The 22,049-nt window shown below is 33.5% G+C and overlaps 1 protein-coding gene and 3 pseudogenes across 1 annotated transcript; 1 reads left to right on the forward strand and 3 right to left on the reverse strand.

Annotated features, from left to right (window-relative positions):
* Window positions 1–3,302: 3,302 nt before the first annotated feature.
* On the reverse strand, window positions 3,303–4,241 carry LOC125199571 (annotated as a pseudogene).
* A 1,259-nt stretch (window positions 4,242–5,500) lies between these two features.
* LOC125199572 lies at window positions 5,501–7,139 on the reverse strand. Its single transcript, XM_048097551.1, has 2 exons — window positions 6,763–7,139; window positions 5,501–5,543 (listed from the first exon to the last, which is right to left on the reverse strand). Exons 1-2 carry the CDS (start codon window positions 7,137–7,139, stop codon window positions 5,501–5,503), a joined length of 420 nt encoding a protein of 139 aa, XP_047953508.1.
* Window positions 7,140–14,680: 7,541 nt separating this feature from the next.
* LOC125199573 lies at window positions 14,681–16,760 on the forward strand (annotated as a pseudogene).
* Window positions 16,761–18,194: 1,434 nt separating this feature from the next.
* LOC125199567 lies at window positions 18,195–21,762 on the reverse strand (annotated as a pseudogene).
* Between the last annotated feature and the right edge of the window lie 287 nt (window positions 21,763–22,049).

Consider the following 22,049-nt stretch of genomic DNA (forward strand, 5'->3'; position numbering starts at 1 on the left):
AAATTTTAAATCACTATCTCCGAGCAATGTTAAATTTTAGTTGTAAGATATCTTATATCTTACAACAATTCCCAAAAAATATACTAGTATGTAGCAGTGTAGCACATATGAACACAATCTGCTTACATATCGAGGTTACACAGATTAATAAATTACCAATTACAGAAATTAAAATACATTATCTGGTTCGAGCGCAGAAACATAACAACTTTCCACCAATTATGATTAATCTAGACGAAACCGACCTCGCAGCTAAGTGCATCGCGTAGAATAGATGATATTTTGGTGTGTAGCAATTGAAGGTCTCCACCATCACTTGAGCACCATCAAACACAACATGTTCCATAGTTTCACCTCGATTGTCAGTGTTCCTGCAGTAGTTTCTATATGGCTTTTACTCTCTCTGTGTAGCGCTATGTACACACTAAGCCATTTTCCAGCTCAATAGCAGATCAAAACAGCAACAAAATCCACTAATAACATTTCCAAAAACAACAGCGTGACAGACAATTTTTAGCGGTTTATCAAGCATAAATGAGCAATGCGATACAGATTATGCGCGAAGAGAGGAGAAGAGCGGTGAATTACCTGATTCTAAGGTGGAAAGGGACAGAAGCGAATGGGGAGAAATTTAAACCAATGTCATCAGGAAGTAGACTGCTGTGGTATTTGATACTCCCTGTTGCAAAAGATGGTGAGCTGAATAAATATTAAAATAAATAAATGATTAAGTAATAATATTAATATGGGAGAGTGATGTATTACTAATATAACTAATTGCTCTTTTTTTATCTTTTTCAATTTAATTAATAAAAACAAAAATTACACGTGACAAATTATAAATCACACGCTTTCTAAAATTCCATGGCTTTAAATTAATTATAGTTAGCAAATAAATGATGAGTTAGCAATTGATCACTCTCCTATTAATATATAAACATAAATATAAATAAATAAAATAACGTAAGAGTGTGATTCAATTAAAACGTGGGAGAAACTTCAAAATGTGCGTGTTTGAGTAGGAGTTGATGAAAAATGAAGAAAATATATATGGACTGAAATTTACAAAATGATTAAAGCATTACTGGATTATAAAAACTATAGAAAAGAAATGTCATGTTGTACAAACTATGTCATCTTATCTTAATTGAACATCCCATTTCAATAGATTACCTAAACCAAATTTTAATACTCGTATCTCTAAAAATATATACTTTGAAATGATCGAAAATTAATACATATGGTAAAGTCGAAAAAGGATGAAAATGATAGTTAAAAATTTTAAAAGTATTTGTGGATAGTGATTAGTGAGTATTCATCTCAGTAGGTAATCTCAGTAGGTCATCTTATCTTAATTGAACATCTCTTTTCCCATAGACTACTACTTAAAACAAAATTTTAATACTTCATCCGTCCATAAAAATATGTCTTTTAAAATTTTAGAATTAATACATAATTAGTAAAATACGAGAGATGATGAGAATGATCCACTCAAAATTTAAAATTGTTAATGGATAGTGAAGACCTACATTATTATTAGTTTTTAAATGAGTTGTAATGGTGAAAATTAATGTTAAAAGTAAATAAATTGAATATATGAATATGAATAATGAGTTGAGAACAAGTTTTCATAAATGTAAATGTCCATATTTTTATGGAACATATGAAAATAAAAATGTATATATTTTTAGAGGATGGAAGGAGTACAATAAAAGCTTTTTTAAAATAATTCCTCATTTATACCATTTGTCCGGACATTGAGGTTTATTCTAAGGTATCCCTCGCATTTTATTGAAGGAGAATGAAACAAAGTCGTACTAAGATGACATTTTCTTTGGCAATATAAACATGAATGGTTTCTATTTTGTTGAGGTAAAAATTGTAACTTACTGTATTTAATTTATCATGATCACAATCACGAGTAAAAATTTAGTGGTCAAGCATGATGATTAGATGCCCACTTATCACTATTTGACATATGGATAAAGAAAGATTCTAGATATTCAACATATATATGGTATTTAGAGTTTAGAAATGGAATAATGTTTGACAATTTTAAAACTTTCCAAACTGTTAAATGGACGATTAATACACGCATATATGTATAGTAATTATATAAAGGTGATTGATTTAAGATATGATGGAACTATTTTTTTTTTTTTTTAATGGAGTATAAAAAATACATGAATAAGTGAGTATTGCATAGATATATCAAAAAATCATAAGATGAATAAAAAATTTAATTTTTTTTTTTTACTTATATATGAAAAAAATTTTAAAAAAAAATGTAATGATAAATTAAACCATAAATTAATCTTGCTAGCACTATTAAACAGTACAAGGACAAAATTAAAATTAATCTTGCTAGCATTATATGCAAAAATTTTTAAAAATTTTATATATTTTTTGTTTTATTTGGTTTTGTGTAAATAAAAAAAAAAATAAAAATACAAAATTTAAGTAATTATCTTATTTTTTTTTTAATACTCCATATACTCCATAAAATAACAATAATAGTAGAATAATGCGATTAAATCTTAATCAATTACCTTTAATTAAATAGATATTGAAAATAAATGTTTTTTTTAAAAGGTGTATTTATTGTCCATTTAACTTTTGGAAATTTTAAATTATCAAATATTATTCTATTCCTAAACACTAAATACCATGTATAGTTTTAAATATCTAGAATCATTTTTTTTTCTGTCAAATAGTGATAAGTGGGACATACCAAGTCATCATGCCACTTGTCTTGCCCACAAAGTTTTACTCATCATCCATAGTTGGATTAAATTTTTGATTGAATTGAATTGAAAATTTTCCTTAAAGTTCATGTCATCCCAAAAATTAGTAAAAGTTAACAAAATGAAAGTTCAACCTGAACAAATTAAGTTAAAAACTATAAATAAAAAATTCAAATTTAAAAAACTATAAAAAATAAAAAAATAAAGTTGAAATTATAAATTATAGTACTACGTGCTAACTTTTCCAAAAAAAAGGTGTATGTATATTACTAGTTTTGATCAAATCAATTTCAGACTTTAAGTGGCTTATGATTTTTAAATATGTATTTTAACCACAATATAGAATAATTTCTCATACAAACATTTTCATTTATGCCCCAGGCACCGAATAAAATCCAAAATTAAAGTCGAAAATACAGTAAAAATAATGTTTCTAATCTTGTTTCTACATAGAACAAGACAAAGAAAAATGAAAACCAAAAGTACAGATGAATTGCATGTGAAGTGCAATCAAATACTAGAAAAGTATCAACACATAACTTTCCAATTTTGCCAATGAATAAAAGAATCCGAATTATACAAAAATGAACAAACAAATAGTAGTAGTGTAGTAATTTGTGGATTCAGCAGCAAAAGGGGCAAACGATGAGCCCATTCTCATTACACTCGTTGCAAACAATAGCCTCCCCGTCGCCCTCCGGCATAATTTTCCGGCTTCCGTCGCAGTTGAAACAAACAATAAACCTCAATCCAACGCATCCTTCACAGCACCCTCGCCTCCCATCATCCACCGGAATCCCCTGCATCAACGGCTTCAGCCGCCCCTGCTCGTGCAGCCCGATCACCTCCTCCGCTCCCCCGATGTACCTCCCCTTGATGAACAACCTCGGCGGCGCAATTTTCCCCTAAATCCTCCACATCTCCTCCTTATACTCGCAGTGCATCGACACGTCCCTCTCCAAAAACACCACCCTCAGATTCTCCAGCAGCGATCTCGTCTTCTGGCAATCCTCGAACGTCTCCGGGATCGCCCGCAGCCCCGTCGTGTACAGCACCACCGACCCCCCCCTCCCGGCGGGCACCTCTCCTCGAATCCCGCCAGCGGATCGATCCTTCTCGACTTGGAAGGCGGCGGTTCCTCTTCGCCGTCTTCCTCAATCCCCGTTTCCCTCTTCGGCCTCTCTCGCCTTCACCTCCATCACCGCCTGCTCGAACGCCGCCAGGAGATTCGGATCGAAGAGGCTCCCCGAGTACAAATCCGGCCGCCGAAGACGACGTCGCACCGATCTGCGGCTTCGATTCAGCAACATTCTCGTTTTCCTCTGGACTGACATTCTCTTTGTCATCCGTTGAATTAGGGCATTCTTCAATGGCGGCCAAGGGGGCGAGCTGAAGTGTTAAATAGCCGCTGACCTCAAGGATGGTGTCGGGCTTAAGGTAGCCGATGGCCTTGACCGTCTTGAGTTTCTTCAACAGCTTTCCTTTCATGGCCTTCATCTCTGAGAGTGGGGGTTTTTTGTGTGAGAATAGGGAAAGATTAGAATGAGAGAGATTTCTAGGTCGTTTTCATTAATTGCTACAGAGGAGAAGGAAAAGAGCTAATCAGATGATGACAAGCAAAATGTTAACGGCTAGTAATTTCGGATTTGGCGTTTTCAAAATGAGGTGCACTGGAATGGTGACTTTACATGTGCAAAAATTACAAAATACGCCACGCTCCTAACAATATTTGATTACGGCAATATTTTGCTAATATTATAAATTCTGGCTACATTTTTATTACTCTTTTCTATAAATTTAAAACTTGATAGTAAATGAGATTACCCACATTTGGCAATTCCATACAAATTCATTCTTACATTAGTTGCGAAAACCCTAGATGACGAACAATATCAATTTGAAAATCTAATGTACAGGTTGGCCCACGCGCCAATCTAAAGCTTACAGGGGCTCAAGTCTTTACTATAGCTATTTTTAAGTGTTTTTTTTTATAAATTTTTATATTTGTCAAAATTTAACATAAATTATTATAGTAAAACTCAGATCAACAATCCAAATCATCCAAAAGGTACATTTCAATACAAAAAGGGCGTGACCCCATCAATATTATTTTCTCAATCCGCTTTATTTCGATCATTAGTTCTCCATCAATTCACTTTGTCAAATGTCATAAATTCCAAACACCAATGAGATTTATCATTTACTAGCAAAATTTGTATTCACGAAAAAGTATGAAAATTGGTCAAAGTTTATGATACTAACACTATCAAAATTTATATTAAAAAAAAAGAAAATTGGTCAAGGCTTGTGATATCAAAAATATCATGTGTAGTAGTATTATTTTAACTTCAATAAAATTTCATCAATATTACTCTAGAATCAATCCCTTTTTGTTTCAGCCACCCCCATATATCCAAAATTTGTTGCAATCTCATTTTTTTCATTTTATTAATTTTTTGTTGTCCTCCTATTTCATATATTTACTTATTGTGATACTTACAAAATAAAAGCTACTAGTACTTTACTCATAATTAAAGTTCCTTAACATTATAGAAATGAAATACATAAAATTAAATAGGGAAAAAAAACGAAATCTAAAACCTATTTTTTCAGTAGCTCGAATAAGGATTGATGATGCTGTTCTCTAACTTAGTCATCATCGACGTGTCTTTGTCAAGCTCTTTTGAAAATTACACTATCAACATCGTGTAATCAAATATTTGTAAGACATAAATATAGGCTCATCTATAGGTACACTACTTGTCTGGGTGATCATATGGATCTTCATTGTTGGTTCCACTGAACATGCCCAAGATGAGTCCAAGTGTAAGATCTTCAACAATTAATTAACAGGGAGATAGGTGGTTCGAGCCTAAAAAATAGATCCAAAGAGAAATTGATGATGATAAGGAATGAGAAAAAGTGAATGTGAAGAAGGATCTAACTAGGGACCTCCTCCAAAAAAAAAAAATGAAGGCAGCGCGGCCCTATACAACTTTCATCATGCTAGACCACTCCATAACTCCACTACTCAATGGATAGACAAGTTATTGATGCATACATATACTTAAAAGCTCAAAAGAACTAACAAGCAACGTAATAAGTTAGAAATTTAATAGATTTCCCAAAGAAAAGCTGACAAGGAGTTTATAATTCAATATCCTCCAAGTCTAATGAAGAAGATAACCAGAGGATCTATTTACACTAGCCTCAAAACAAGAAATTAAAATGACATAAAATGGATAAACATTGGAATTCCTGCTAAGTTGCCCGTCCAGGTATGCTTACTTGCAAATCATTTGTTACGATTATGGACATAGGAGAGCACTAGTGTCCTTCCACTCTTATAGTCATAATGTACTTCTAATCTCCCACGTGTCACGTTACACGTATAATGCAAAATAACAACGCTACAAATTACAATGCAAAAAATATTAGTGAACGTTGTAGATGGATTTCCGTGGATTGCATTATAGACTATTTATTTTTGCAATGCTGCTAGTTTATTTTGCATCATATATCGCCAATCTATGTCTATAATGTAAAAACAAACTGTCAATAATGCAAGATAAACTATCGGGATTCCAATTCCCGAAATCCATCCACAAAGTTCATTAAATGTATTTTTTTATTGTAGCGTTGTTAATGTGTCTTATACGTGCTATGTGGCAGTTCGAGTTAAGAAGTAGGTTATGACTTTAAGATAATTAGTATTTTTCTAATTAAACATTCCGATATGGTTATATATCTAAGTAATAATCTCCATAAACCATAAATGTGTGGATGCTACTTTCAGGATATGTACGATGTCTACTAACTAGGGCAATCAATAATTTAGCTTTACAATTTGATCACTATTGTAGAGTTGAAAATTTCCATGGGGAAGAATTGGCTACCCTTTTTGCTAAATCAATAATTGATTTAAACTTGGATTTTATATAGAGCTTTAAACTAATTTTGATAAAAAGAAGTGACCATATATATACAATGATGATGACTATGATCCCGGTGGAGCAACCGGCAAGGGCGAGTAGCGGCAAATGGGGCAAGACGAATGAAGTAGTAGCCATGGATCAACGCAGGCGAGATGGAAGAGATGGGCGCAGTCGGGCAGCAGCCTAAGCAAATCGCCGGTGGCATAGAGCAGGTGTCGCCGGGCTTGGCATCCGAGTAGGTAATCTGCGGGTAGGAGGAGAGGGTTGAGTCGTCCAATCCGTTCATGGCCATCGAGTGGTGGTCGTGGGTAGTTCCAATAGCCTCGTCTCGTCCATGTTTGCACATGTACGAGACATAGGTGACAACAAGCAATATGATGGGCAACCCGATGCAAAGGCTGAGGGTGTATCCACTGCCGTCTTGTGGTTTGGTGGTGTCTAGACCAAAGTTGGAATTCATTTGATTTCGGTTTGGTTTGATGGAGTAGTTGACATTTTATTAGCACTTGAATGTCATCGGAGGCTAGTTCGAGTAGTATAGTAGTCTCATTCCATAAACTATAAAATTGACATCCAAGTTTTGGAAGAAAAGTATTCTTGAATTCAACAATATAGTTTAAGTTTTAAGGAGTACTCCGTCAGTCGCATAAAATATGCACTATTTCTTTTAGTACATGACAAGAATATGACTTTAATTTTGAAACTCTTTATTTCTAATAAGGTGAGATCATTCTCCGCTCAATCTTTAATTACCTTTTTCTCTACCTCTTTCTTACTTTACTAATTTTACATTAAAACTCATGCTAAACCCATAGTGTATATTCTTTTGGAATAGTGGGTATTAAATTATCTCCCTTGTCCCTTAGAAATAAGAACTTTAGAAATGACACTGAGTTTTAATCAAAATGTCAAAATAGGAGATAGAAGAAAAGTATGTTAGTGTAAAATAAAGTCCCACCCTGTTAGAGAGAAAAATATTAAATATAATAATATGACTTAAAGTTGATAAATTGGTGAGTTATTTTGGCAAGATGAGTTATTTTGGCAAGATAAGGTGGCCTTTGTCTTAGAATTGAAACTCCGAAAACTAGTAAGTACTTGCTGTGTTTTAGAAACCCAACCACTTTGGTGTTTCTGTCTCCCTAAAAAAGTGGGTTAGGAGTTTCCAATGTACGTGCATATTCAATTTAATGAAATAATTATAACAAGGCCCACTAAACCCAGCATTTAGGCCTAGATAACCTCAATATTTGCAGGTAATTTTGCCTTTTGGCCCAACTTTAGAAACCAAACCAACCTGTTGAATTTTATCATTGCTTCTGTGGCTATAATATTTTGGATTATATTTATATATAATCAGGAGTACTAATAAGTATAGACTCAAACACCTAAACTATTATGCATGAGCTAATTAATTGTTGTAGTAGCATATAAAAATATTCTATTTATTTTGGTAAATTAGAGTAATATTGAATGGTTTAAATATTATCGATTAAGTAGTTATAAATACAAATATGTTTATGTAATGAGAATAACGCCTGATCATCTTTAAGTAAATTATGAAATAAAAGAGATAAAAATGTAAAGAACTTTTATTACTTAATGATTTCTATTATTAAGAAACGTAATATAATAATGAGTTCTACTATACTATAGTTGAATGATAGTAGTATTTGTTTTGTTCGATTTGAGTGAGAAAAAAGAAAAGGACAAAGATAGTTTGGAAGATGACAAGCCATAAACTAGAAATATGAAATGTATACGGAAATCAGTTGGATGGGAATGGCTTCACCATAAATTAATCGAAAAATCGTCGGAATAAAGTGCGCAATCCACTACTAAGTTATTACATGACCAATAATTTCAACAAGTTGTTCCATCAACTTGTGTCATTTCATTGGAAATTAATTCTTAAATCGACCAATTGTATTACTAATAAATTATTATTTTGTCGATTTTGCAACTTGCACCTTCCAAAGTAAGATACGATAACCCGTTCAGTTGCCTCAACCCACAAATAGACAAAAACCGTTTGGTGCTTGCTGCACAATAAATGGATACACTTATATATAATAATCGATAAATAAGAGAAAATACTAAATAGTTTTAAAAGTTTGAACTATACTTTGCATTCGTTGAACGGCTGTTCAATTTGCACCCAAACAAGATTGTGATACACATAAATGGTGACACCTCAAAACAAAAATACTACTCCTATGTTAACACTCTTAATTTACTATTTTAGTTTGAGTAGTAAATATGGGTTATGCAAGATGTTATTTATACAATGAGTATGAGATTACATTGAATTGAATATTAATTTGGCCAACAGTTGATAGTGATAGTTACGGAGTAATATATTGTAGTAATACCATTTAGTCACATAGGAAACAAAATTAATATCGTTTAGGTGTAATATTTAGTTAGGAGTTTTATTATTACATGTTTTACACGTAAATGTTGAAATTCACGCATACTTACAACTCTTAAAAAAAAATTATGGATGAAAATTTCAGCCGAAATCCTCATTTTTATGTCGTTTACTGTTATCGATGGATTACCGACGAAAATTTTCGCAGTAAATTTTTTGGCGGACTACGGTCATTCCATAGGACAATTTGTCGCCGGTAACATTGTTTACCATCGATAAATACCGAGGATTGCCTATTGTTGATAAACCACTCTTTTTGTAGTTTTATTTGCAATTGTGATCCGACAATAAGTTATTGTCTTATTGAACCAACTAGTTAGTATAAGTATGAGATTTATCATTGCTTTATAGTGGAACAGAGGGCTCCGAAGATTATTTTATTTAATGGATATCTACGCTTTACTAAATAGTTACTCTTACTCGATACAAGGGTGATTCGAAAATTCCATCGACTTCACCCAACACCACATAAACCGTCTATTATTATTTTTATCTATTGATGCACTATTTATTAGTGCTAAAAATACCTCGCAAGTTCTAGGTAGATCTAAAGATAGCAAAGGCGCACGGATATCGAACACGAAATAAGATTTCAACTGTCTATCATATACTAAGCGTCATATATTATCTAGAGACACGAAATATTTGGGTTTTGGATTTATGAACTAAGGGGAAAAAAAAGAAAAAAAGAAAACAAAATAATACAAAACGGCTAAAGAATGTAGAGTTTTAGGATTCGTGGTCGACCTAGTGATGATTAACTCAGAACCTTTACCTTTATGTGTCTCTAAGATTATTAGGAAAGTCGCGATTCTAGAATAAGCACCTCTCAGTGCACCTATCCGAGATTAGATTCTAACTATCAAAGCTCCTTCCAATAGATTTGATTCTAACTCCTTAGGTTCCTAAGACTCGTCCTCACAATGGGTCCCTCTCTCGAGTGGGGATAAACCTATGTGTTGTATTGCTCTTTCACGTAAAACTACTATCTCTCGATTAATCTAGTTAAACGGATGTAGTTCTAAAGTTGGTCGACAAAAGAACAATATAAGCACAAGAACAAACAAAACAATCACAAGAGCTAGGAAAAGTTCAATTCAATAAATCAAAATATGTACATAATAGTCTTCACCAAAAACCATATAAATTAAAAGATATTTAACTACTCATAGACAAGTAGTAAAATCAATAAAAGTACTAGACATAATGAAATTGATAAAACCCAAGGTTGAATCTTCAATCTTCGGTCTCTCTTGCTCGATCTCGTAGCAATTCTCCAATGGAAGATGGATGAATTATTTGTGGAATATGGAATGGAAGAATGTGTAGAGGGGGAAGGATTGGAGGCTCTTAGATGGGATGGAAGAAGGTGTGGTGATGGAAGAAGGATTGGAGGGAAGATTATGAATTAGGTTAGAGGTATTTATAGGTTGGAAAAAGGTTTATTTTTTATAATTCTCATGCTCTACAAGATATGGGAGAGATTTGGCTTCACAATATAATAATTTCTTTTCTTTGAATTCCTGCCAAATTCCGCTATATTGACTCGTCGCAACGTGTGTAATAGTCATAACTTTCTCCACAGAACTCCGATTGAGACTTGCGAGATATCCACGAAGCTCTTTCAAAGAGGAAGAGAATAGTATAAATTAAGAACTAATTGGACTTCAAACTCGCTGGCAAAATGGACTCGAACAGAGGCTGCTGCACTTGGCCTTTTTGCACCTTTTTTCTATCTTTTTCTATCATTTATCAACAAACATATCAAAAATACCAAATGTATAACATTTGCAATTTAATAACATAATTTGCATGATTGACATTTAAAACGAGTCAAATCTAGTCCTTAAAAACATGCAAAATCCGTGTTTGTCATCTATAGCAGTAAACTCAATAACATTCTAAGAGCCCATATTTATTTTCAAATCACTAGATTCAAATTCGATATTTCGATATTTTAAAAAAAAAAGTATAAGTGGCTTTTAATATTTTCATACTAATAAAGAGTGAATTACATTGCTCATTCGTGGCTCTAGAAAAAATATGTTCAGAAATCCTTGAAATCTACAATGTGTACACAAATATAAATATCACAACAGATTCAGTGTTGCAAAATAAGATTATGCATTATTACTATGGGTCTTATTCTAATGCTTATAACCCTAATCCAAAATCAAGACTAAATCTCCAATCTTAGATTTTAAAATGAGTGGATGAATTAAAGCTCACAAATCTCAATAAATAGTAGACAAAATATCAACAAAAGGGTAATATCGACATTATGTTATCATATGATAATTTTCTGGGTGTTTTTTATATCAACATTGTGTATTACAAATATCAACAATATGATATAAGAATATCAACATTAGTAAAAGAAAATATCAACACATATTTATTGAGATTTTACATTGTTTTATCGAGATTTTTTACGTATATGATAAAAATCTCGGATCAACATTTACGAAAACTAAAATAAAAAATATCAAATTTCATCATCCAACGTCAGTCGGAATATATGCAATTGAGATCTCGTTGAATCCTTATTAAACTATCTTTAATTTGATATATTTTTTAAAAAAATAATTTAAATTGAGAGAGTTACGTAAATTTAAAGATTTGAGATGATTTTGAGGAGAAGAAGGTAGTTATTATAATTACTACATATGGATTTAACATTAATACCCTTTTAATTTAATTAATAACTATTTAAATTTAAAATATATTACATTTGGGCATTATATTAACCACAAGATCTTTTAATTTAATGGTTGAAAATTGATCTCAATTTGGATTGGTAATTAGTTAGCAAATTGATTACATCCCTTATTACTATTAATAAAGTTAGATTGTGTATGTGTATGTGATATGCACTAATATTATGCCTTTCACCATAATATATAATATTACATAATTCAATCTATTTGAATAATTTTTGTTATATAAAGAAAACATAGCTTTTATTTTGCATTATATTAAGATGAAAGACATATCTTGATTTATTAATAGTAATAAAGCACATTTCCATTTTGTAATACGGGCATGATATTTTACTACTTCTATCAATGATTTAAAGTCTCATTTTGACCGGTAAGGATTTTAAAAATATAAGAAAAGTGAATTAAAAAATAATACTTGATCTTTTATCTACTCTCCTTCCGTCCCACCATAAGCTGACGCTTCATTTAAGTACTGCCTTGAGAAAATGATATTTAGTTAAAATGGAGATATTAAAGTAAAAGATAAAATAATCTGAAATTATTAGCTTTTTTAATAAAATATGAAAATAATGTTTCAGAAAGTTTGAGATTCACTTACCGAAAATGAAAAAAACAAATAAAACATTAAATAATAGACGACCAGATATGACAAATGTGGACATTATTTTATAAATGGAGGGACCACTTATTTGGAATGTGGACTTAAAGGGCATTTATTTGGATATGACAAATGGGGTATGGCTTAAAGGGCATTTTTGTCCTAAAAATTGAAAAAATTGCAAAGTGTAGAGTTTATGAACTTCTCATTATACATTTTGAAGAGATTGTGAATGTGTAAATATCATAGTTTAGAGATCATTTATGTACTTCAATCAATAATCAAAGAGACTATAAAAGCTATTCACTAATATATATAAAGAAATATCTAAATTATTTACACTTATTATTTTAATCATTATTCCAGTATTTCTATAAATGGCTACACATCGATCTATAAAGAAGACAAAGACTTCTATATGAACCGATGTGCACATCCTCATTCTCTTACTCCCATCTCCTTACTCACTCATACGACTGCCGTCTTCTTACCTCATCCATCCGACTTATACATAAAGAAATATCCGAATTATTTACGCTCGTTGTTTAATTAAAATCCTGCGTTTACATAAATGGTCCACAAAATCGATCTTATAAAGAAGACAAAGACTTCTATACACATACGCACATCCCCATTCTCCTACTCCTCGTCTACTTACTTGTATTCTCATGTCGTCTCCTTCCACCATCCACCGCCACCTCCATCCCATTCTCCATAGGGGAGATCACGTGTAACATCTCATACTACATCTCGTACCCTAATTCCCTCCACCACTGTAGCTGTTGCCTTCTCCACCCACCACCCCACTCGCCTCCATCCCATTGCTTCTTCCTTTTTAGCGGGCCAAACACAGATCTAAGTCAGTGTTTGGCGCGGCTCTATAAAGAATAATAAAAATAAATGAAGTTTCCAACAATAAAATTTACCTTAAATGTACAAAATTCAGGACATTTGCGGTGATTTGGAAAAAAATGGCATGTAGATTTCAGTTCCATCTGAATAGTAATAAAGAATATTCAACATTCTCTCTCTTCTTTCCTTCTCTCTTTCACTCTCAGATGGGTTAAACCCCATACGTGGGGTTCATAAATAGACCCGTTTCGTGTTTCAAAATTCAGCGATGGATGGTGACACTCATCACCAACATACAATAGCTGATGAGCTCTTCACCTCTGATTTTCTATAATGCCGCTTCCTAAATTGCATATTTCTTTCCTTGTGCGCTTGTGCCAAATTGTTCTCCATCTCTCTGCAGATTAGCTCTTCACTCAACACGTTTTTTTTTCTTGTGATCAACAACTTTTCTGAAGCCCGGAATTTGTAAAAGGTATCTTTCTCCTTTTTTTGTTTAGCAATTACTATATTATGTAAGCGTTTGAGGATTCTGTCTACTGTTTCATTGCGCCTGTATCTTTTTGCTGCCTTTAATTTCAGATATGTCTAATAAATGGCGTTTGTTTGAGGGAAAATATGGTTGATATGTCTACTTTTGAGACTTGTAGTCTTGAAGCTGCTACAAATTTGTTGAATTTTAATCAATTGATGCCGTCTTTGTGGTAATTCCTAATTTTAAATGGCAACTATTGAAAGAAGATATTGTGGAGATTGTTTATTGATAAGAATTACAAGTAAAGGTTACTACTTTGTTAGTACATGTCTGTATCTCATTTATCCCTTGTGCAATTATGGAACTGAAATTTTTAAAGATGATATACTGCTTGATTTCTTCTTCATAGGGAAGTTAAACTTCATCCTAGAATATGATATTGATTGTTAGAATCTGCATTATTCTGTTAGTGGCTTGTATATTTGTTAGCAGTTTCATACACAAGTTTCAGTTACCTTAATTCTGTAGTTCTTGCAAGCCTGTGTACATTTATCTCTTGGCTGAGTCCTTCACCAAGGTTCATTAAGACTACAGTTTTCTTCAACTGTAAGATTTTGATTGATATTGCTCAACGCCATCTTGTTTCATTTTCTGAAGTCTGCTTAACTTGATTGTTTACACAATGGTTAATATCAACCACATGCTGTCTCGACGATATTATATCATGTTCTTGATGTTTTAGGCTACAGAAACTCACATTAGAAAATAAAATCATGATGTTGTGCAGAAAATAAGCGCAGCGTCATTGTCAAGGCATGCTCAGCCCCTCCTCGCTGCCCTCTCCAGAAGAAAACTGTAGCTCCCCAAGTTAATGCATCAATGTCCCCATTCTCAAGCAACGATATTGAGTTACATTCCAGGAAAAATGGACAATGCAAATGCACCTCCGGGGCTTCCTATTCAGGAGCCACCACCTTGGCTAAACGATCTGTTGAGTGATTTAGATTTAGATTTGGAATCCGAAAGTTCATTACCAGATCTAGATCAACTTAGTGAGAAGGAATCTACAGAGTCTGGTGAGCCTAATGATAAATTGGGGTCGTCTGGCATCTATGGCCCAAATTCACCTCGAAGGAGAAACATGTTAGACATCCCTGAAAATGATATTGCATCAGCATTTTCCGAATTTGCTGGGCAACATTCTCTGCAGAATTCAGATGGATATTGCTCAGTCTCTGGAGTACAATGGGACTCGTATAGTGATGTAAATGCTTCAGCCGATGAGATCAGTTCCAACAGGAAGTGGAGGTAGACCCTACTTTTGAAACATTTTTTTTCTTCTTCTAAAAACGCATTTCTTTCGTCTTATTATTTGCTGCTTAACATTTTATAACTGTTCCAATATAGTTCACTTATGACGGCTAGCTTTAACATTACTTCCTGGATTCATTAATTTGAAGCTGTCAAAGTTTTGAGTTTTTTACACAATGCTTTTTAACTGCTGCAACTTTTCTTTGATTATATAGTCTTTGGCTGTGCCCACCTGAGTTATGCTATCCTATCTGCATCTTGAAAGTTAATCTACCTTGTGTTTCTAGGAAGGATAACATTTTATTGAAGGTCTCATAAAACCCATGGTTTTACTGCTTTATCAACTGTTAATATCAAACAATTTTTGGTTTAAATCGGGTAAGGCCAAGTCTACTGGTTAGGGATCCAAGCGACCAAGGAAATCATTGAATGTCTATTGCGTTGTGTTTGGAAATGTATGGCGATATCATTTTGGAGAGAATTGTATTGGGGAATAGAATACATATTAGTATTTGATTGTACATTGGAGATTGGAATTTTTTGAAGAGCTTGGAATAATTTGAAGAAGTAATACTGAAACATAATCCAGATTATTTGATTTCTCGTAAATCTGATGACAATCTTAATCTAAGGATTGGGTGGAGTAGGTCGTAAGCGTAATCACTTGAAAGATATTAGTAGTCTATCATGGCCAGTCTTTGCTGCAAACTGCTGAAACTTCATAGAGATTCTGCATGCTATGGCTAGTACCAACATTTTGTTTCTATTTTATATCCTTCTCGTAAATCTTACATCTATTCGATTCCATTCATATGTGTTAACACAGTTTGCATGATAGAATTCAGAGGTGTAACCATTTTCCTTTTATGCAAAGATTTTTCCATATGATATATATCGTCATCTTATATGCAGTCACCCTGGGCAGAAGACTAGAGCTCGAAAGGTTCAATATATTTCTGAGCTGGAAAGGACCGCTAATTATCTTCAGGTGAAAAAGTCACAAAGAATGATTTATTTTCTTTTTGTAGCGATAGTAATCATCTTCTGCAGATTTATGTGGCCAGTGATTAATATGCATGTGTTTTCTTATAGAGGCCTATTTGAGTTTATGCATATCCATTTATGACCTAAAATTGAAACCATATCAAATACTTGTTCAACATATTAGGATAATTTTGTATATTTTGGTATACTGCCTAATTTTATGATTTCTAGAAAGGTATGTAATTCAAAACACTATATTTAGCTGGAGTATAGAAACCAGTATTTCTCTCATGGCTTTATGCATGTACGTTTATGACCTAACATGTGAAATTCCTTATTATAACTTGGTCATAGTGGAAGCACGCATAACTTCAAGCAGGATCTTAAACCAGTATTTTTCTCAACGACCTTACGCGTATAAATACTTCGCTTTTAACTGCTTTTTTCTATATTGTCTATTTGTAGGTTTACTTTAGCGGCTTGTTAGTATTTGTTTTGTTGTTTTCGTTGCGATTTGACCTCAGATTCCTGTTGCAGAATGTTGGGTCCGAATTGGCTGTTAGTGTTGCTTCCCTATTCCAGCAGCATGCTGCTTTGTCCTTGGAGAATAACTGGTTGAAGCAGCAACTTTTAGAATGAATCAGAAGAAATTCAGTGTAGATAGTAAGTATTTTATGATGTTTTTAAAGATTTATATCATATCCCGATAAAAAATCTCTCATTCCATTCCAGCAACGATGAAAAGATACCTACTATATACCCTTCGGAGATTTTCTTGATTGAGGAATAAACGATTTACTGCTGAACTATACGCATGTCTGTCATTCGCAATCTACATGTTTCTCAGGAGACTCTACTTTTGGAGTCCTTGTGAAAATCCTAAAAGTGCAACAAATTTGATATCATTCAAGTGTAGGAAATGCTCGAGTCTTTCTTTCACCTAAATTCTTAAACAAGGTTAAGAGGTTTGATAGAGCTGTACACCAAAAACTTAGATTAGTATGGAGCTTTTGGTTTGGACGCAATGATTAAAATTTCTTGATCCATGCCGTGTTCTTCTATAATTTCAAATTAAATGCATATATATATATTATTAATGTTTCGTTTCTGGTTTCTGCAGATGAATACATAACCCTAAGGATAGAGGTAGATAGGTTGAGAACTAGTTTAGCTGTTTCCACCGATACCAACAAGTTCCACAGCAGGCCACGTCCGTTGACAGTGCCATCTGGGACACGTTAGATATGCAAAAACTTAATCTAAACTAAAGAAACAAGGGCATCTTCCTCATCCTCATGGGCGAAGCTCATCACTTTGGTTTTCAACGCAGCGGGTGAGATGACATTTACGATTTTGGGTAGGGGCTGGTTTTGATGGTTAGCAAAGAATACGAACCTTTAGACTCTAACGGTGTCAATATTTGCACCCCCTAGAATTTTCACTTTTTAAATTTTCTACAATTATGATCAAATGCATAAGTTTATCTTTTTTAAATTTTTGTCGACAAACAGAATTAACAGATGCATTCTAGGTTTCCTTATTATGGTGTATCTATCTGCAGTCAAATCTGGACAATATCCCGTGCATTATACTCTTATTTAAGTGGGCATTATACAAAGCTAGTGTTCGGTAAAAAAAAAATGTGTTGATAAGTACAAACCCTTAGATGTTTTACTTAAAAAATGGGAAGTATTTTATGGGCCAAAAATGTTACTTGAGCCTTGAGCTTATAACTCATTTTGGTAAACCTTGAAAACTATACATAGATAGTATAAGACGATGATCACTTCAAAAAACATTAACCCCAAATCTGAGCTATGTACATAACCCCAAATCATGAGCTATGGCAAAGGTTTAAAATTTAGAAAAAAGCAAATAAGTCATACAAAGCCCAACAAGAGACCAGCAAATCAGCTAATCGGAGAGACCAACAAGAGAATCTATACAAAATCCAACTTTGGGTTTGGGTTCTGTTCAAGCACCATAAGGAGGATAAAGAATCACATGGCTATCAACATCGTATGCACCCACGCTTCGACTACTTTTTACCTGGAGATACAAGAAGAAATCACAGACTATAGAATTTTTACATAAACTGCCAAATATTCATTTGTTACAGGTCCATGAATTGCACTTTACTCTTCTTAACCTCGGAGGGTAGCTCGAGGACAGCTGGTAAACCAAGTTCATCCTCACCCTGTCAACATCAAAACATCATACTCCATCAGACAGTTGGGCAGATAAGCACCACAATACATGAATAGAATCAAATCAAGGAAGCTGTAATTTTTACCACAATTCAATAAATCTACAGAGAGCAGTAACAGTTTAACTGCATGATTAATATACATACAAACATATAGGGAGTAACAATTCACAAAATGATCATGCACAAGATTCTGCAATCGTTCAGTAAGAGCATTCTGCTCATAAAGCACTTTTTCCCCATCTCTAGATGAATATTGTGAACATATTTTCTAATAAATTATAAAGGTTACTCCTCAGTTAAAAGAACTCTCAATCATCACTATACAAACACAGCAAAATATGAATAACAAAACCTTATCTCCAAAAATAAAACTGCAGCACCCAAGAAAAAAAACAAACTTATACTACAATAATTTATTCTTGATCATTGTAGAATATTCCATGTAATGCATGTCTAAAGAAGATTTCAAGTATGTATTATGTTCCAGTGATAATATAAAATTATAAGGCCTTTAAACTCTTTGGCCTACAAGAGTAAAATTTCCTGCATATTTTCTCTGCCTGCGGATTTGGAGCATATCCACTAGGTGCTGACGGCAAGTTTAGTTCTGAATCTAGATCAGAATCCTTATCAGGCTTGAAGATAAGAAGGTACTCCATCACTCTCAGTTTCAAATCCCATGTCTGCTTCCAGCGCATCGAGCTCTGTGTCATGAGAAAAAAAGAATCTAAACAGAGTAGTATATGGAACCAGTAACTACTAAAAAATAGTAAAAAAACATCCAGAGTAGTTGAACCAAAGTGTAACATGAACATTCAAGAAAAAAAGTAAGAAAGTTAGTTCCTAATGCTGGAAAAACATCATTTTGTTAGTAAATTAACTTAATTAGCAGAAAAGTATGCATTAGAACACTGGGAGCATGCTTCTAAGTTCTACCCTCTTTTTACAGAAAAGCATCAGGAATAGTGATAAAAACTCTGGGAGTAGTTCATTTTTAGCCATTTGGGAAAAACCCCTTTATTTATAACTAGGACAGTATTGAAAAAGGGGGGGCCCAAATTTAAAAATGGATAAAACCCTTTCACCAGTCTTTGCGATTTGGGTGAGCTTTCATGTGGGCTGTAAATGGAAAAAGCTGTGTAAGGACTAAATTACCCTTCTGATAAAAGTTTGGGTTTCCAGTCTAATTGGGGGAAAAAAAAAATTTGGGGGGCAAAAGTGAAAAAACCTCACCAATTCTGGTTCAACTTTCAAGAACAGAATTGAAAATCACAACTTTGGGAGTTTTCAAACATGAGATGCTTAGATGAATAGTGCGGGCTGTGGTTCATATATTGGGCTTCACAGTTTAAAAACCCTTTTAAAACCCGAACCCCCATTTTCCCCTGTTTTGAGCTCAAAACTACCCAAAAAACTGACAAAGTGAACGGTCCTTACTCTTAATATCAGGTGGAAGTTGGACAAATATAGTTAGTTGAGTTCTAAGTGAATTTAATTTTACCACCCATCAGATCGTCCTCATCAAATATCAGGTACATTATAGCTTCTCCCAAAAGAGACTTTGAATTTCATTGCTCACATCCATAAGATCCATCATCTCATCTTGTAAGTTCTGTATGCATAAAATCCACTGGTTAATTTAAGATCATCATCAACATATATGCATAAGCAAACAAGTGTCAGGATTGAAGAAACAAACATCAATGTCTTGGATTTTCAAGTTTTTAAAAACACCCCTTTTAAAGATTTTTTGTTTGCTGACAAAAAGCTGACATTAAAAATGAATGCGAAAAAATAAGACAAAACCAACTCAATCATATGCAGTTTCTTAATGAGACAAGTAGACAACCATACAATAGATGGGCAGCAAAGAAGCATATCAAATTTTTCCCGGACATATAGAGTCAAGGAAGTATCAGGACATAAATTAGTCACAAGACATCACACATCAGAAATAGGAAATGGGTTTTCCCATGATTTCATCTGTATTAGCCTATTATACGAACATTAGTGTAAAACTTTTTGAAATTTTTTGGATGGGACCAATACCAATCGGGCACATTTTAAATTTAATCTTATTGTTTTTAACATAAATAGAAGAAAATCTCATTCACATGTATGTTAGCGGAAATCTCAAAGTGCACATCAAAAATTAAACAACAATATGAAACACTATCAAAATTAAAAAATTTAGAATTTTCTGGTTTATAAGAATTCCAAAATGCGGCCTACAAAATAATAACTAATCGAAAAAACCCACAATATGCAAGAAAACAATATATAAAAGCAAGGACTAAGATGCTCTCATCTATGTCCAGTCAAATAATCAAAACTAAAAGGAGACGGTGAGTTCATGACAAGAAAGCAAAACATTTTCAAGCACTACTGTTTGTTGACATCTTTGATTCCTTCAGCAGCAAATGAAACTTGATCAAGGTTGAATGTCTGATTGTATAGCATATCACGCTGGGCCTTTATACCCTTCAATTTGAGAAAAGATGCTCCTGGTTTCAATCCAACTCCTTGAATACATCAAAACTTAACTTGTAAAAACCCCGACCCCCTAGTTAATATGCAAAAAAAACCCCAAGGGCTGAGGGTTGGGATTCCCCCAAAACCCCCTTTGAAATCACCATCATGGGGAAACATATTGGGTTTAAAAAGATTTCCATGCAACATGAATTAAGATTCAAGCCCAAAACTGATGCAACTTACATTTTTTGCTTGAGAACCCTCATGGCTCTAGCCTTAACAGCTTCTTGTGCTGGGGCCTGGCCTTTTTTTGATCTGCTCTTTTTAATTTTTACTAATTCAGCATCAAGTTTTTGTATCTTTTCATCAACATTTTCACCTCTTTTATTTATCTGTAATAAAAAAATTATAAACTATGCATCCATTTTTTAAAAACTCAAATGAGTACATAAAAGTGGGCAAGGACAGAAAGAGGCCCCTAAAATTATAAAGAAGCAAAAAACAAAAGAAGAACATAGAGGTATTAAAAAAAAAACCCACAAAAAGTCACCTTCTCATATATTCAGCAAAGATGATTTAGATTATGGGAAGAGAAGGGGACAAAAAGAGTGGTGGGAAAAAAAACCCCCTTTTTTTAATAGGGAAATGGGAAAGGGGGCAGAAACAAACCAAAAAAAAAACCTATTAACGGAGATGGACTCCAAAAAAGCGAAATTAGGAAACGAAACAATATAAATGATTCCTTTTTTTCTATTTATACCGCATGAGGCTGAGTTCAATCTATTCCCCCCCTGGATAACACCCAAAACTGTGGTGGTTGTTTATTCCACTTATCCTTAACATCTGAACCCCCCCCCATCCCCAATCACAATCTTTTCTGTTCCCCCACAAATGCAGACAGCATTTATAATCCAATGACACAAAAACGAAATGTAAAGTGAATCAGTAGGGAAATTTTAAACCCGGTCAGATGCATCTTTAAAAGGAGGGCGGCGGTTCCTTATCCTTCTTCACCCAAAAACCCTCCTCATGGTGCTGATTTACTATGTGATTGCAATTGGCGAGTATGAGACTTAGGGTTTCCCCAAAATTTGGGTTTCAAAATGTATGTTTTGGATGAAAAAAAAAATAGTTGAAATTGAGGAGGGAAGAATGAAGGTTGGGGAAGGGAAAAAGGGAGAAATTTAAAATCAACGTATTTGCAGCGAATTTTCCCCAGGTGAATACTGGAATTTTATCGAAAAACTCCAGGGACGGCCGGGGCTGTGATCAGCATAAGGTGGGGGGCCCCCCAATGGTTTCAATCAATTTTGACAAG

This window comes from Salvia hispanica, unplaced genomic scaffold (genome assembly GCF_023119035.1).
Source record: "Salvia hispanica cultivar TCC Black 2014 unplaced genomic scaffold, UniMelb_Shisp_WGS_1.0 HiC_scaffold_561, whole genome shotgun sequence".
NCBI lineage: Eukaryota > Viridiplantae > Streptophyta > Magnoliopsida > Lamiales > Lamiaceae > Salvia > Salvia hispanica.

Excerpts from the sequence above, each read along its gene's own strand:
- LOC125199572 (XM_048097551.1), bottom strand. The coding sequence starts at position 7,139 with ATGAATTCCAACTTTGGTCTAGACACCACCAAACCACAAGACGGCAGT. Across the intron at positions 5,544-6,762 it reads GCCGCTACTCGCCCTTGCCG|TGGAACCAACAATGAAGATC; the intron begins GTTGCTCCACCG and ends GGGCATGTTCAG.